The following is an 18,284-nucleotide window of genomic DNA, read 5'->3' as shown; positions in this document are numbered from 1 at the left end:
GCAACCCCGCTTCCCATCCAGCTCCCTGCCTGTGGCCTGGGAAAGCAGTCGAGGACAGCCCAAGGTTTTGGGATCCTGCACCTGCACAGAAGACCTGGAGAAAGCTCCTGGGTTCAGATTGACCCAGCTCCAGCCATTGTGGCTGTTTGGGGAGTGAACCATCGGATGGAAGATCTTCCTTTCTGTATCTCTTCCTGTCTGTATATCTGATTTTCCAATAAAAATAAATAAATCTTTAAAAAAGGATTGTTGAAGGCAGTGTGCACATGAGAAATTATATCATTGAGAATTTCTTGTGTATTGTATCTACTAGCCAAAAAATCTACTGGGAAGCAGAGTCAGGGAGTGGATTTTGTCATCTTCAAATGGAAGTGGGGTGAGTGACAATGGAAGTGACACACCAGCTTGGGAAAGGCTTCATGTCGTGCTCAGGAACACTCTCACAAGATGGAAACATGCTAGGGCAATTACATCAGCTGGTAATGTTTCCTAAGCAGTCTGCAACAAAGGATGTGGGAGTGCCTGTTGGCTCTGAGGTGCAAACTGAAGGGGACCCCTACATCTTGCCCCACCCAAGCTGCCGATCTGTGTATGTATGGTTGCCTAATTGCCTAAGACGTGGTGGGGGTGCGGTGCAGGGGAGGTGGCAAACGTCATTTGTGATCGGCTCAGTGGAACAGTCAAGGGGTGTCCTGAAGCAGAGGTTAGGCAATGTTAACGGTCGTTTGTCTTCTAATTTTCTTCCCTATGAAAACAGATGGCATTTAGATGGGGGAACACCTGCCAGCATTAACTCCAATGGAAAACCCTTCTGGGGGCTAACAGAACTGCGAATATTTTGAGCCTTAAATACCTGCTGGTGGAACATTCTGGTTGTAGCCCCAGTCCAATGCAAAAATCAGCATCCAGAGAGCTCGATTTCTACCAGCCACTTTGATTCCTCTCTGGGGGCTCTCTCCTTGCCTCCCTTTTGGTCCATTCCAAAGCTTTTGTTTCAGGGCCAGGATAATCTGCAGCCCTCTGCCTTAGGCTCTCTGCAATCTGACCCAACCAAGATGCCCAGTCCCCCAAGCTTTTCCAAACTTGCTTCTTTCAGCCAAAATGCACTTGAATATTTCCCTGGGGGTTCCAGAGGACTACTCAATGACTGGCCGGCTGATGTAATGATGAATTAACCCATGTTGAGTCATGAAATACTGAAAGTAGATTAGGCCAAATGGTATACATGGTTTATCAAGGTCTTCCATGTCTCAATCCAGATGAGGGACCATTAGGAGAAGTCTAGCAATTTCTATGAGATTGATAGCATGATATTTTAGATATCATCAGATGTTTTAGATATTGCCAGACTTCCTAGAGATCTCCTAAACCAATGCACCTATTCTACAGGCAATCACTGGGCAGAGAAGGGTGGTACCAGAAAGCCAGAAACTGCAGTGGCTCAAAAGATGCTAACTATTGGGATGGATGCACATGCTCTACCACATACCTGAGGGTAGGTATAAATGTCATAGATTCCAGGAGGGAATGGTACATTTGTGCTGTCGAAGACACGTTTGCTTCCAGACTTGCTGCTGTAAAGGTGGACCAGCCCAGGTTCTGTGCCCAGGATGGGTACGTCCAGCATATCAGCCACAGCCAGGTCATCTCTGTGGAGGACGCCACCAATGATGTAGGCCTCTTTGCCTTGGATGAGGTTTTTGATTCTTTTGATGGCCTTGGGACTGTACAGCAAGTGAGTGGCCAGGCACATGTGATGCTTCTGGAGGGGCGGGGGAGGGCAGGAAGGGAAAGACCATGTTATTCTGGTTAAAAGGTGTCCATTTTCTAGTCCAGACATCTCATTTATGACGTTGCGCATCATCAATACATTATTAATAGCAGGCTGGGTGATGACCTATCCCGTTGTTGAGTGGTTTAAATTGATCAAAGCCGCTGGAGTGAGGTTGCATAATCGCTCACATCTTTAGTGTGTAGGAAATAGGCTCACTGGGAATAGAACTAATTACTACACATCTGTATTTATTTGATCCACGTGGAATTATCCTTCTGTCAGAAGGAGAGGAGGCTGGCGGCCTTTTGGATCACAGTGATTCATCTCTGCGACTCTTCTGGCATGGTTTAACACTAAAGCGTCTGGAAAATCAATAGAAAAAACGAAGGAGGAAGCCCCCCGTGGTATTCCGCGAGAGTCAGATGCCTAATCTGGCAACTCTTGGCTCCAGTGGGAGAAGGCATTTGACTTGATCCCCTCTTTGCAAAATTCCACCCATTTCAGAAAACAGGCGTTCTTACGGTGATTGTTGAAGTGGGAAGGGGGCCATTTAGCCAACAGTTCTGGAAGCAATTCACAAATGGAAAATATTTGAAAATTTCAGCAAGTCTCTGGTTCCTTTTCTAAAAAAAAAAAAAAGAATAGAAAAAGAAAATACTTCTTATTTGATTTTTGATTAGTTGGAGACATTGGAGTATACACGACTGTCTCATTCAATTAAATAAAGAATCCTGGCATGTCTAATAGAGGCAGCGAATGGAGCCAGATGGTCAGCACACAGCTAAACTAATCCAACCATGCTTCAGCTTCCAAGGAGTAGGTATACAAATGAGAACAGTGAACCCATAACCAACCCTAGGCAGCCCAGGGCCACAGGGAGCCACAGCATGCCTCAGGGAGAGATGAGAGGCAGAGGTCTTGAATTGGTGGGAAGAGCCGAGAAGGCAACTTGCTCATTCTCCTGGTTCCTCAATTCCCTTCTTAGTGAAAGGTAGGCAATTCCAGTCCCCATCTCAGTGGGGATGCGAGGAGGCGTGAATGAGATAATGTGTGTGCCTTGGACAAAATTAGCACCAACCGTATGAGGTTTTTACGGAGGGGGGAGGATATTCCCCGGTGAAGATGGTCACGGAAAAGCCATTCACTGAGGGTCTGAGGGTCATGATAGCGTTCACTTCCTCTGAGAAGCCAGCAGTGTGACACAAAGAAGAGCTGTTGGCAGTGTGTGTGTGTGTGTGTGTGTGTGTGAGAGAGAGAGAGAGAGAGAGAGGGTAGGATTTGAAGTCAAACAGAACTGGATTTGAATCCAGCACCAGACTACACGAACCCAGGCGCCTGGTTTAGAATCCCTGAGCCAATTTCTACATATGTTCAAGGGAAACTAAAATATCCACTGGCTGGAGTGCTGTAAGACACTCAGTAGAAGGCCTGCCACTGGATCTTAATAATCAACGAATGGTGACAATCATATTCTACAACCCCAGAACTCTTCTGTGAGTTCTTATCATACTGGGTCCTGCCTTCAGCCTAAAGGGTCTAGTCTGAGCTCCTTCTAGCTACCCAATAGGCCTTTCCTGCTATCATTTCAATTCATATTAAAAGCCCACTTCTGGGAGCTCAGGCTGAGGAACCTGGTGTCCCAGCAGATGCTGACTAGGGCCAGCACTTGCTCAGGCAGTGGTAACTGTCTGCCTTATTTATTTCACCATTTCCCTTTCCCTGCAAATCCAAGGAAAAAAAATAATAATATTATAAACAAACCCTAACTGGGTCCCTGTCCACAATGTCTAAAGTGGACTTTCTACTCAGAAGAGTGTCCTGTGTCCCAGGGCCCCAAGTGCTCATGGTGAAGTGGGATCCAGACCATACCCAGACCCATTACAGTCTATCTTGAAGAGGACGAAATTGGGGTTTAAGTGGTCAGCCTGGGATCCCTCAGCTGGCCAAAAATAGTGGTAGGATTTGAACCCAGCTGGCCTGGCTGGCCTGCCCTGCTGCCACCAGCCCCTGTTTTATCCAGTGAGGAGTGGCAGGTCTGGTGGGTTGAAGAGATGTGATAAAATGGTGGCAGATGCAGCCGCCTAATATTAATCAGGGTCCCCACCAAATGGAAGGTAATGTTGAAATTCTGAGTACATTTCCGGCCTGGATGGGTTTCTGGCTCCTGTGGGTTTGCTTCTTACGTGGAGTCCTCTGTGGGGGACGGGTGCCTTGTTCTTCAGGCTAGGTGGCATCATGGGATTATGTTCAGTGTGTGTTGAATGGAGATTCAAACGTGAATGAGTGGCAGTCATGAGCATATCACTGAGTGTAGGTCTTAGACAGCCATTTAGAGACAATCACTCCCACCACAGCCAGCCAGCAGGTGACAAAAATTTGAACTGTTCCCAACTCTATTGCAATATAGCTACCTTGAACATATCACTCCTGGTTTGTTGTTGTTTGTTTATTTGTTTGTTTGACCTGGGACAGAAGGCAATTGCTGAGAATGTCTTAATAAACATTAGAATGTCCAAACATAGATGTGAGGACTCTTGGGAGAACATTTTTTATCATTACAGATTCAAGCATTGTGCAGCAACTTGGAGAGATGTACAGATTTTTGGCATGCTTAAAAAAAAAAAAATCTCCTCCAAGCCATCCATTTGAATGAAAATCAGCACTGATACAATCTCTCCCGAACCCATTAAAAAGAAATAAAGCAACAACTCAACATGAGCGGGAATTGATTTGAAAGTGAGCATTTAATTTTTTTGTATTTTAAAAAGTCGATTGCCTATGAGTGATTAATTACTCAAATAATTTCCACACCAGCTATGAAGAGAAGAAAAGACTCTACTTGCTTCTCCTCATATAGGCTCAAGCCCTGCCAGGTACCCCCTACGTGGTAAGGAGAGACTTGGAGGGGTACATTTCTCAGGCAGTAGGAGCATGGAGTTGGAGAGAACTTTGAAATGATCTCACTCATACCTCATTTAATGGATAGGAAAGGAGGTTTGAAGAAGTAAAGGGGCTTGGCCAAGGCCCTGGGCTCACTCAGGAGCAAAGCGGTCATTCGATGAGCAGGAGGGAAGGGTGGAAATACCAATGAATCTTGTTATGAACACATAAAAATCCTGATTGCAATTCACTTGAGCAACCAGCAAAGAAGAGATGCAACAGTTGCCCTCCCCAGTCCATGCCAGGCCCCACCCTCTGCCTTTGGCCTTGCTTCTGTTGGTTGATTGCTTCAAGGTTAATCATGGCGCGTCCATGGGCTGTAATCCAGTGAATAGCTGTTTCTTATGGAAAGCTGCAGTGCCCCTGGCAAGAGATAGTGAGCTGACTTTGGTGCATCCCAATTGTAAATGGAGGGAGTGATGTTATCAGGAAATTCAGTGACCTCCCGTTATACCAGAAGAAAAAAAAAAAAGGCGGGGAGGCTCTTTAAAATTATGTAGCAGTGGAGCAGATATGTTTGGCTTAGATGCTAAGATGCCCGGATTTCACATTGGAGTATCTGGGATTGATCCTGGCAGCAGCTCTTGCTCTAGCTTCCTGCTAATGCAGCTCCTTGGAGGCAGTGGTCACGGCCTCAGTACCTGGATTCCTGCCACCTGCATGGGAAACCTGGATTTTGATCCCACCTTCTGGCTTTGGCTGTAGCCAAAGCTCCAATTATTGTGGGTATTTGGGGGAACGAACTAGCATATGAGAGCTCTCCCACTCTTTCTACCCATCTCTTTTGCCTCTCAAACAAACATTAAAAAAATAAAACTTGCATAGCCTATTTGTAATTAAAATGTTGGTTGTTTACATGGAAAACTTAATTTCTTATTAAAATGTAGAGAAATTTATTCAAGTGTTCTGTTGTACTGCCTTATTCATGAATTCTTATTCATGAATTTTTCCAAAGGCTCTTGTCTAGGGATAATTCACTTTGTTCATTAAAAGCCAGTACCAATTAAGAAAAACATCTAACCTTGCTTATGATGAACCATGTCACAACACTGCTAAATTTCAGGTCATGGTCTCCCAAGGGAAAGAAAGCTTTGGAGAAGCAACAAGTTCCTGTATGGAGATTAGAAACTGAGGCCTGGGCCTGCTATTGTGTACAGCCAGTTTCGCCACCTCAGTGCCAGCATCCTACAGGTGTGCTGGTTTGAATTCTGGCTGCTCCATTTCTGATCCAACTTCCCGCAAACGTGCCTGGGAAAAGCAGCAGAAGTGGCCCAAGCCCTCGGGGCAAACCTGAATGGAGTTCCAGCCTTCTGGTTTCAGCCTAGACCTACTCTAGCCACTGCCAGCCCTTTGGGGAGTGAACCTGTGGATGGAAGATATCTCCCTCCACTTGTCACTTCTCCCACTCTCTCTCTGCCTTTTGGATAAAATAAATCTTAAGAAAATGAAAGACAAGAAAGCAGGGTCTTGTTCTGTTTTCTGCTTGTAAGTGGCTTTGTGATTGTGGGCAGACATGGTCTTTGTCTTATAGGTTGGCATTTTTCCTACAGGATAATATGAAAAAGCCCTGGTAGCTCATTTCCTTGCCGGCCCTGCCAACAGAAGTGTAATTAGGCCTCAGCCACAGAGAGACGGGGCAGGGGCAGCTCCGCTAAGATGGAAAGTTAAACTGGGATATTTATGTCTTGCAGCCCAACTAGTTGTCTAATCAGTGAGGCTGTTCAGCTTGCAATAATATTTCACTGATGTGTACCAGTGCGTGGTGAGTTAGAAAATTTCCAATTTAATTTTACAGCATTCCCGATTGCTCTAGTCATTAGAAGAGAGACTCACAGTGAAGATGTTCACGGCTTCTGGGGTGATGACTTTGAACCTGTCTTGCACGTCACTCCTGTCCTCGATGTTGCCTGACTTCACGGCTGCATGCAGACTCAAGATTTTATGGTAATACAGCAGTAACTCCTCGTTCATCTCATGGGGGCAGATATAGATGACATCCACGTTGGCATCTATGAACGACAGGCACAGGGTTAATGAATACCGCCAACGTAAGCAGTATCGTCAACTCTTGGCATCTGGTGGAGACTGTGTTGTTGAAAACAAACAGCACCTCCAAAAGGCACAGTTGAACTTCATTTAGGTGGGCTGGGTACCCATCTTGGCAATCAAGCGGACTTTTTTTTTTTTTGCATATCAGTATTTCTCTTTTAAAAGAGAAGCCAAAAAATACCACCACTGATAAACCTGAGGCAAGAATGACTCCAGCTGAAAGACCTTGAGGGACCATGCAAGTGTACTTTCAGATAGCAAGCTGGGATTTAGCCACATGATTCCCATTGACGTCAGTAGAAATTGTGTATGGCTCTGAACATGCACCCATGCCAGTATGGTAAGTGGTAAGCCAGGGCTGGAAAGCTGATGAAATTGTCATGTCTTATTCTGCCTGGATCTAGCAGGACCCATGCAGGGACCGTCTCATAATGACCACGGCAATGATGATTTCAGGAAGCCCAAACCCTTGGAGAACGGTGCTGACTTCTGAAATAGCACATCCGGTGTTCTGGATTTAAAGGAGATGCTGTCCTCAGACTATTCTCCTGAAGATGTGCTTCTAGGTAGGGCGTATCCAAAAGGAAATTCCAATGAGACAGCCCATCCACGTGGAGCAGTGAGCTGGGATTTCCTCCACTGCATACTGCAAAGGACTGTAATGGAGAAGTGTCCCTTCCTTGCACTCTTGGGTGCGGAAGCACTTGGCTGGACACACAGGAAGCCCAGCCCCGGAAGTGAGTGCCGCACTGCCTGTGAGGAGTGCCACCAGTTCACGGGCATTATGGACGCAGGAGAAGTTGGCACTCCAGGGCACCTCGGCAGAGTTCCGGGTAGGGAGTGCTGACAAGGGGATTTTAAAGACTGTTCTTAGTCTGTTAGAGGCTACAGAATCGAGGCTGATGAAGTCCTAGGGCAGCTGCTGAGGGCCTGAGTCATGTGACTTGACCTTTCCAAGCACTGCTTTTTCCAGCTGTAGAATGGGTAGTATAACCATGTGGGACACAGGGTGGTGAAGAGCAGCCGCGTCAGGCTCCAGAACCACCGCCTGGAGTAAGTGGGCACTGCCCAGCAAACCTGCTGCGCAAATCTGCTGCCCAGCCCAGCCTCACTGGGCCAAAGGGACTCTCCTCCTGGTCTTCCCACCTCCCCCACACTGGGCACTCCTCTGTGTCAGAACCTCAGGAGTTAACACGGTGGTGGGATGTATCCTCTGTTGCTCCCTTTCATGGTTTATACTCTTCAGTGAGTGCCATGACATGTCGGGGAAATCTCCCTGTGCACCGTTTGTGTCTTCTGCATGGGCCCAGGTTTGAGCTGGAGTAGGTGGTATTATACACACACACATGGAAATATTGACGTGGTTCCCATTTTTATTTTGAAATCTATACATCTCTTCAATAAATCAAGGAGACAGGAATGAACTTGTGTCCATTTGCTAAATGATCCAACTGGTTATTCCAAGTCTTAGGTTGTAAAGAGTTTATGGTCTTACCAAACTAGGGAGGGTGTGTGTGTGTTGAAAGAATAAGACACAAAAACAACACAAATAGTAGGAGGATAAAGACTTTTCAAGGTTACAAGCAGTAAGAATCACGGTGCTTCTTTGGCTGACCATTTCTGCCAAGGGCACAAGTTGCACAAACTCTAACATTCAGCAGTCAGTGTGGTTTCATTGTGAAGCCAGCAAGTTCAGAAAGAGACTGAGAGGAAACTCAAAGTTGTGTCTGTTGCTGGTTCAAGTCCCAGTGGTGAGTCCATGCCTACTGGTCAGTTGTCACTTTGTCACCTCGCTCATCCAAGACTTGGAAGCACCTCTGTTCAGCCTGACAGTCCTGTTTCCCAGCTGGTAGCAAGTGACAACTCTGATCATGGCCATTGGATCCTTGTTGTCTCCACTGCACAAGCAAAAATAATAGCATGTATTGCTGGCCACTAATGGGAGAGGAAAAGTATTTATTTGTCCAAAAATGCTATCACTCACTGTTCCAGTTCCTTAGTATTTTTAATCTCACAACTCAGTGCTTTTTCTTAGCCCTAATAATCATGGCTAAACTTCCAGGACTGCTTTGGATGAGGCTTTAGGACCGAGTGGTACCAACATGAAGACAGTAGAGCAACAGAAAAGCAGAATCTCAGGAGAATTGTCCAGATCAGCAGCATTTCCCACTGCAGGTGGAAATTCACATTGTGAATGTGGAATTACTTAAAAATAGAAGACCAATACATTCCAGTATCTTTTTTTACATAATGAGAGCTTGTTTTTCCAAAGAAATTTTGTGGTGATGGTTTGTGCTATCTATAGAAAGGTATAAAAAGAGCCAAAAGGGGAAAAAAATGAATTCAAATAAATGACAGCCAAGTCTGCCCTCTGCTGTACTTGCGTGGTTGCTATCTGCTCAGGTTTTTAGTTGAAATAGCTCAGTGCTAACAAATCAATCTTGAGTCATTTAAAAGAAAAAACAAGCTCCTTTTTTTTTTATAATGCTGAAAAACAATATTAGTGCCTAGATAACAAATTAAAGCAATTATACTATTATTATTTTAGGACACAGTAAATTTCTAGAACTGATTTTTTTTTGCTACCCAATGGCATTTATAAAATAATAATGATGCTGAAATATACATGAATCATGTAAAGTATGTCATGCCAGGGAGCCAGCCAAGTTTGGTCATTGATAATTTAAAATTCTTCCTTGTTTGGCTTAAATAAGGGCCATGGCAATTGTATTTTAACGAAACAAAGATATTCTTATTTTGATCACGAATAAAAGAAATTTCCTTTTTATTTAATAGCTAAGGTACAACTTTTGGCCCTGGGTTCCCTATCGGCCGCAGCATACTGGCATGGTCTCTGCAAGCTGTGTGGTTAGCTGGACCTGGCCCCAAGCAGTGTCTATCATAACTAGCACCTTCAGGCAGTTCTCTCACTCTATTCCAGGTGGGTGCCTGGTGGAATATCAGAGTCTGGCTTTTAGAGCAATGTATGTACCATTCAATCAGAGTTTAAGCATCCTCCTCCACTAGCCACTTCATATTTTTCTAATAACTAAATGCTAGATGTTTAAAAAGAATCTTTTAAAAAATCTATTTTGTCTTACATATAAGCATGCAGTGAGTCTGCTGTGTGACCCATCCTGAATCCCAATTCACGTTTATTAGATTTACCTATAAAATAAAAAAGGAAAAACTTAAAAATTATTTAACATCCCTAAAAAAAAAACTATCTTCATTTTCCTCTTATCCTTACAATGAAACCAGCACACCTCATTCCTGATACCAACTCCAATTTATTCCCCAGTTGGTGTGACAGACCAGTCTGACTCAACTAGGAAAGTTCCACTTTGCTCTCTGTGAGGAATTATTTTAAAAAGAAAAGAAAAAAAAGAAGGAAGGAAGGAAGAAAGGAAGCAAGATAGATGGATATGACCCATTGGAGAGAAATGTAAGTCTAAAACCTAGGACAAAGAGAACTTAGAAACCAACCCAAATAACCAGTTAAAATGTCAGTTCCATCAGTTCCTTCAGTATTTGCTTGTACTATGAGTAGAGAGACATACAAAGTTTTTTTTGTTGTTGTTGCTGTTTTGTGTTTTTGGTTTTTTGTGTTTTGCTTTTTTCCTTCTGTAGGGAGGAAAAAATATAAGCAAGAAAGAGAAGCACCATATTGACATTCACAAATCCACACACCAAGGGTCCTGGGTGTGAAACCGCGTACTGTACCTACGATGTCGCACAGCCTCCCCAGCTGCATGTTTTGCTGCGTGCTGAAGTCAGTGATCCGCTCCCGAACAGCCTGGGTATACCCTAGAAGGCAAACAAGCAGCAAGTCGCTGTGCACCTGCCGGTGTGGGGACACAGCATCTGGCAGAAGGAGGTGCTGGCTTCCCAGGGGGGTGAAGTGAGTTTGGACAGTGGCTGAGTGAGCACATCTTACAACCAAGAGGGTTCCTATTACCAAATATCCACAAGGCTGCTGAAAATCAGAATGAAAAAAAAATACGGAGAACATGTCTGATGTTGAATATGACTGTTCAAAAATGGTGTGGAAAAAATTATGCTCTGGTTTAAAAAAGATATCTATATAAAGACCAAATATATAAATATATACATAATAAATATATAAATAAATATACAATAATAAATATATTTATATATTTGGCCTTTTAAAAAAAAACTTGTTTCCTCATAGGGACATCTGAAAGACAAGGCCAAGATTCATTCTAAAGTGACAGAAGAGCTTTCATATGGCCCTCTTCTGACAGGGGTGGAAATGTAAGTCATTCCAACACTAAACAGAAGCAGGCTTCTGCTCCCTGTCCAAAGAACTTTTATCCTTGAAAGGGCAGGAAAGGTTAATGTAGTTATTTTGTCGGAACGAATAAAAGTCCTGCGGTTTGCTTTGCTTACCGCTGGCAGCAGAGCAGAAGAAAAACAGATGGATACCAACGGCCCAGGCACCAGACACACACACACACACACACACACACACACACACACACACACACACACACACACACACACACCCCACACACCAGCAGCTGCAGCAGCAACACTTCTTGTGACTACAGGTCTTTTAACAAAAACAAAAAAACGGGTGGGATAAAAAATGGGAATTTAAAAGGCATGCTTACTCACTAGAGGGTACAATTGTTCATATGAGATGTAGCAACTGTAAGATGCACTTATTTTTTTAATTGCCATTTATGTTTTGAAAAGATATTTTCAACGCATCCTTGTGGCTAGTGAGCCCCGACACAGATTTCAAGTTCAACTATTCTACATAAAGAGATTATTTTGTTGACCATGTCTTCAAGACGAGACACAGTGTTTCCTTTTCAGCACGAGGAAAACTATAGCAATTCAGGCAATGGGCCTTCGGACCAAATGGACTCTGATAATTGGCTCTTTGATGTCCGCATTTAAGCCCCAGACAATGTCTACAAATTAAATCAGTTTTCAATGCATCTGGAAGTCTTCTCTTTTGCTTTATGCATATGATCTTGAGAATTAAAGAGGCAGGAAGACAAATGGACTGTTTGAATTATTATTTTTTTTAAATTATGACTTTCTCTAGCAATTGAGAGGACTGCTGCACACAGGCTGACTATTTCACTACAAATTCAATGTCTTATACTATTGTTAACTCTTGGGACTTCGCCTGTGCCTTCATCTGTCTATATTCAGACAAACATTTAAAAGGGTGCATTGTGAATGACATATATATACAGACTATAAGAAGGCAGAGAAAAAACAAATGCCCGAAGAAGAAAAGCTGAGTGAGAAGGGTATCTAAGTGCATGCTGCAAATCCAAGTCCTTTCAAAAGTCAAGATAAAAGGCAGCACCAAGATGTCTCATTAAGACCATGTCCAATTTGAAACATAAAAGGTGTCTGATCACTTTGTTGCCACGGATGTAGCCTGTGAGTGAATGTAAGTGAATATGTCTTGGGGTCAGTTTTCTGACAAGTCATTTGGTATATCAGTTTGTACTGTTCAAGAATGGCTAGTAAATGGCTGTGTGGCTGACTTATCCATTAAGATGCCTTTTGGAAATGCCCACACCGCCCATGGGTTTGGGTTCCTTGCTCAACTTCTTCTGACTTTGGCTTCCTGCCACCCAACCTCGTCAGAAGACCTCATCAAGGCTGGCATCAGGAATTACACACAAAAACAGGGAACTGTTAGCAAGGATACCCTGGCAGACATACCCAGGGGCCAGGAGACATCACCCTTTGGATGACAGGTGTGGTTGCTTCAGAGGTCCAATAGAGGGACACTGGGGGAAGGGGAGAGAAGCTGAGATACCAGCAACATCTCCTGTGCTCTGTTCTAACAGATAAGGATGCTTAGACAAGTGCCATGTCTCTTCTCCAAGACTATCTAAATCTACTACTGGTTATTATATGGCTCTGCTAGTGTGCTTTTAGCTCCTGTGATGGATTAAAGATAAGATTCTTTAAGTGGGAACGGGGAAGGACTCCAAAGAAGATGGAGAACTTTTGATTCTTCTTTTTATTTCTCACTGCTGTGCTGAGCAGAATCAAAACCCTCCAAAGAGGCTCAGTCCCTCATCCCCGCAGCCTGTGAATTAAGGAGCATCAAAGAGGGGGGAACGGGTGCAAATGGAATCAAGGTTGCTGATCAGTCAGCTGACCTTGGGATACAGTGATGATCTTGGGGGCTGGTGTTATGGAGCAGTCAGTGCTGATGCTGCTGGTGAGGTGGCCTTCCTGTGTTGGAGCCCCAGTTGAAGTCAGGCCTGCTCTGCTTCCCAACAGGCTTCCCGCTCATGTACTGGTGGATGTGCCGTGGAAAAAGTGGGAGACAGGAGACCGGAGTGGAGCTCCTGGTACAACTCCAGCAGTTGAGGCATTTGGGAAGTGAACCAGCACATGAAAAATGCCACTCTGAAGGTCTGGAGTAGTGGTTCTAGGGATTCTTCCCACTTGGAAACACGTCACTGGTACACTGCACCACTCCAAGGCATACAGGAGTTCACAATAAGAGCAGCTGTAACTCTACCCCTCTCTCTTTCTCTCACAAGGTCATACTGGATGCAGGTTGAGCAAGAGACCACTCCATTGCTCCAATTCATTAATAAAAAAAAAGTTGGTGTTCTAATGTCAAAAATATAAGGGGGCCCACAACATATTTCACAAATGACTGCATAATCTCATATTATGATAATCTAAAGAACTGTGATGTTGGGCTTATAACCAAGTCTTCATTCCTTGTGCTGCCATGAAAGCACACGAGAGATACCAGGCAGTAAGAGAGGCAGAGACCAAGAGTCTTAGAACAAGAGCGATCCGTACCCGGGCCACTTAGATTATGTAACCGTTGTTAGGGGTTGAGGTGGGGTTGCTTAGAGGATTTTGTCAGGCGCACATAAGAAAATATAGTAGGTATGCTGTTGATTTTAAAAAATTTTTAGAAAAAAATTGTCCAAGTGGATTCACTTCTAAAAGGGCAAGGACTTTTTAAAAAATTTATTTATTTGAAAGGCAGAGAGACAGAGACCTTCTATCCCCTGGTTCACTCCTCTCAATGCTCTCAGCCTTAGGTGCTGAGGGGCTGGGCCGGGGACCAGAAACTCAATCCAGGTCTCCCAAGGGGGTGAAAGGGGCCCAAGTACTTGAACCATCATCTCCTACTGCCTCCCAGTGCGCATCTTGGCAGGCAGCTGGGTTGTAAGTGAGCTGAAATGCAAACCCAGGCACTCCGACAAGGGATGTGAGTGTCTTAACTGCTGTGCCTGATGCCTGCGCATGGGACTTCGGCTTGTTCAGACTTTTTGGAAGTGGCTAGTGTAGTCCTGCAAGTGGCCAGAGCCACGGAGTCTCAGGTTGTGATCTGAGGATCACAGGGAAACTTGGTCCTTTTGGGGTGGTCAGCCAGGTCAACACTATTTTCAAAAGGATCCTAAAATGTTATTTGCCTCTTCCAGTCATTGTCACTCATGAGTTTTGACATACGAGAAGTTAAACTAATGATTTCAGATCCCCTTGATGCTTCAAATGATCGCTGTTCAGTATAATGTCAAAGAAAAACAGCATAAAGATCTGAAAGGACTTTAAAAACATTAAAAAATACTTTTTCTTTACTTAACTATGGTGTCTGTGTAGGACCAGGTTTTCTTCATTTACTTCATTGCAAACACTGCAATAGACTGAATGTAGAGATGCGAGATCTCAACTGAGTTCTAGTAAGAGATCTGCAAACTTGTCAGACATCATTACTCTTCTCATTAAATACTTTTTTGTTATTGTTTCCTTGAAAAATAGTTACCTTTCTATTTAAAATATGTTACCTAGGTTAGCATCAGTCATGGGTTTATTACTATTGTTTTAAAATAAGTTATTAGCTATTTTATTGCTTTTTAAACTGACATAATTATCTGTACATAGTTAAGGGGTATGGGATAATTCAATACATGCATACAATGTGTGATGGTCAAATCAGGATAAATAGTATTTCTATTTCCTGATACACTTGTCATTTCTTCATGTTTAGAGCCTTCAAGTTCTTCTCTAGCTTTTCATAAAACATAATCAATCCATGTTAACGATAGTCACTGTACTGCAGAACACCAGAATTTACTCCTCTGCTAATAATTTTTAAAAATCTCTGTTGTCACTAAAATAGGAAACAATGAGATATAATTCACTTAAATCAACACTCTGAAAATCTTCAGTGATTGTTCCAATGAAAGGAGTCCTGAAACTAGAAAGTTTGAGAACCAGTGGACAAACCTTTCCCTATCTTTCGTTAAGAAAGGAGATAGCATCTACAGCCATACCACCCTGAACGTGCGTGATCTTGTCTGATCTCGGAAGCTAAGCAGGGTCGGGTCTGGTTAGTACTTGGATGAGAGAAAGGAGATATCTTCCTCCCTGTTTGTGCAAAGATTCATCTTAGAGCTCATCCTGGTATCAGTGTGTTTCATGAAAGGCCTGCGGGATGGTGGCATCTGACACCAAACTCAATGTTATTTCTTATTTCATGGCATTACTTCCCAGAACTCAAGCCAAATTAGATCACTTCATATTATAGGGTTATCGGAAGGAGTGTTGATTTGGGTTACTTGGGTGAATAAGTTTTAATTCTAGTTGTGTGTATTTTGCTCCCATTCTAAAAAAATCAGGACATTTATCTGGGAGATGTTAGCGGTGCACCTGTCCCAAGGATCCAGCTCAGCACCAGCATTGCAAAGTGAAAGATTCCTTCCTGATGTATGCTGAAGGCTGCAAAGGTTTGACTGAAAGTCTCTATTTCCCAGTCCAGGGGCAGAACGAAAAATGTGAAAGCAAAAACGTGCTGATGTGTTCATGGGCACAGAAAAATGTGATTTCAGCACTACACCCTTGGCTTTTTCTTGTCCTTGCCCATGTAACAACATGTGGAGAGGTGAGTTCAAGTCCACACAGTTCTCATTCGTCACAAACAACTGTCTTGTGAGCACTTTTTTGGGGGGGGCGGCAGTTCAGAGAGAGAGCTCTCCTTCACCAGTTCACTGTCATGCCTGCAACAGCCTGGTCATCTTGAGGCTGAGATGAAGCCAGGAACCTAGAACCCTGACTACTTGAACCATCGCCTGCTGCCTCCCAGCTGTGCATCGGCAAGAAGCTGGCTTCTGAAGCCAGAGCCAAAGTTGAACCCAAGCCCTCTGGTGGGATGGTGTGAGAGTCCTTCCCCCTGCTTTAACTGCCAGGAAAACTGCTGGCCCCAGCTTTTCCTATCCTTCCTGGTGGCCTTTGGCAATGGGACAGATCAGCTGAGAAATGTTTTCATGAGCTTTGCACTATATGACTCCACAATTTTTATGGAATGGAGCATTTTGGAGACCACAAACTAACTACTGAGTAGCCTCAGCCAAAAGAATTCACAGAATGGGAAAAGAACCACGTAAAGTTCAACTCTGTACTTCTCCTCTTAGCTGTTGATCCACTGGCAATGAAATAAAAACTATAGGGAGGAGAGAATAAAAATCCACCTCCAGAGGGCTCCTATTTTTATTGTAAAGGAGGAAGAGAGGGAGGGGGAGCTCTGTCCCTGGGAGTTTAATTGGTCAGTAGGATGACGTGGACCTAGCTACTTGGGACATTGGAGTCGTGTGCTTAGCACATCCCTTCAAATCTCTATAGATTTAAAAAAAAATACCTCTGGGCTTCCACAAGGCACCAAATAATGTCCTGCAATCAGGTAGTACAGGGGTCAGATTAGAAGTTGGTGGGGCAGGCATAACTTGGCTAAAGGGACTGGAAGCAGAATTAGTTGGTTGGCTTAAAAAAAGAAACAAAACTTTTTTTTTTTTTTTTTTTTTAAACCAAGGCCTCCACTTGGTTCTATAGGAGTTGGGATTCTTTGTTGTGATTCTTTCTTATTTGACTGATAGATCTTACTTAAAATAGACACTCCTATTCTAGTCCTGCTATGAACCATGGTAGATGATTTTTCTATAATTGTATTTCATCAATAATGATGATAAAAATATGTAATATCCACTTAAGAGAGCTGCCTATCCATTTTGGAAAAGATGATATTTTAGCACCCGATTGAATTATGAGGCCAATTGGTTTCTTTGGACAATTAGTCAACAGCAGTCCCATTTATCCCGCAGCTTAAAAACAGCTAGAAATCCTTTCCTATCTAGGACCGCTACCTGAAATACGTATTCATCGATTCAACTCACAACTCCTTCTTTTGAGGAGGGGTGTACCACACTATGTCTTTGCTTTAATGTGTATGTGATCAAGTAGTAAATTTAAAGGTACCTGACAGTGATTTTGTGGTTAAGAATTCAAGGGGAGGGCCATTCTGCCTGTGGATGTCTGGATAAACCAATTACAGCAATGAGGCCGAAACTGCATGAACAGATCACTGGATGCCCCCGACTGCAATGTGTTACGTGGCCAGCAGCTACCTCGTTTTGATTTTAATGGTTCAAACAAGTGAGTGCAGTCCCGGTTGGCCAGTGATGTGGTGTAATTATGTCACGGGCTAATTCTACAGCAAATTTCCTATGGAAAGGAACACGGTGGACAAGGCTGGCATTACCTTTCAGGGCCTACCTGAACCTGACAAATCCTACCCACTGATTTTGAAAAGTGAATTCATCTCAGCTCTGGAAATGAAATGACTGTGAATAGATTCTTGTATTGCAGTGTATTTGGAAGAAAAAAAAACATATTGGCTTCCCTTTGATCCACTTTCGTTTCTTATGAATTATGTGGGGCAGTTCCGCTGGTGCAAGACAAATGAAGTCAGGTTGCACGTTGCAGAAATTCCGGAATATTCTCAGGGGACATGGCCTAGAGAAGAAAACACTGTCGCACATCTTAAGAAAAGATGTCGTTTGAGAATTTTGTGGGATAGGTTTAAGATAGATGCTTAAGGTTATTTAAACTTAATGTCCACAAATTATTTTTTGAAACCTAAAGCACACAGTGTGAAAACAAATGCTATATCCTCAGGTGTTACTCTCTTGTGAATATGTACTGCTGGCATTCCTAAATGATTTCTGGAGAAAAGTACGTGAGCTTGTTCTCATCTCCAACATGCGTAGTTAGCAGTTTTTCTTTAGCAGGCTAAAATTATTACAATATGGGAAGACTCATACCTATTTATTTATAATCTACCCAGCTACCATTTTTCTATCTAAAATGCATGGATATAAACTGACTATGTGAATCTATAAGAAAACTGGCTATAATCATCAGATTTAAGACAATGCTTTTTAACTGGTTTCATTGGCCAGGTTAGCCTCCCATTTCATTAATCTCTTGAAGTTCTAGCACAATGTTATTTAGAATTACATCTCAGTTTGCGTTGCCATTACTTTTCATTATTGCTTCATTCTGCAGGGATGCTATGGAGCAGGTTTCTCTGCAGGGCTAACTGCATGGGAGGGTGAGGGTTGGGTGTGTGTGTGTGTGTGTGAGTGTGTGAGAGAGAGAGAGAGAGAGAGAGAGAGAGAGAGGAATGTAAGAAGGAAGAAATTTCTGGAAATGGTGTCTT

At 43.3% G+C, this 18,284-nt stretch overlaps 1 protein-coding gene across 1 annotated transcript in view; it reads right to left on the bottom strand.

Moving 5' to 3' along the window:
- IQCH (IQ motif containing H) overlaps positions 1–18,284 on the bottom strand; it is a 112,092-nt gene that overhangs the window by 66,669 nt on the left and 27,139 nt on the right. Inside the window, exons 6-7 of the mRNA XM_040968459.1 lie at positions 10,487–10,570; positions 6,548–6,723 (exon numbers count right to left, since the gene is read on the bottom strand). Coding sequence (XP_040824393.1) covers positions 6,548–6,723; positions 10,487–10,570 — 260 coding nt within the window. The remainder of the gene's footprint in view (positions 1–6,547; positions 6,724–10,486; positions 10,571–18,284) is intronic.

The sequence above is a fragment of the Ochotona curzoniae genome, unplaced genomic scaffold (assembly GCF_017591425.1).
Source record: "Ochotona curzoniae isolate NIBS_2020 unplaced genomic scaffold, NIBS_Ocur_1.0 scaffold_4701, whole genome shotgun sequence".
Taxonomy (NCBI): domain Eukaryota; kingdom Metazoa; phylum Chordata; class Mammalia; order Lagomorpha; family Ochotonidae; genus Ochotona; species Ochotona curzoniae.
The sequence above is the reverse complement of the archived record's forward strand: the minus strand, read 5'-3'. Positions and strand labels throughout refer to the sequence as shown.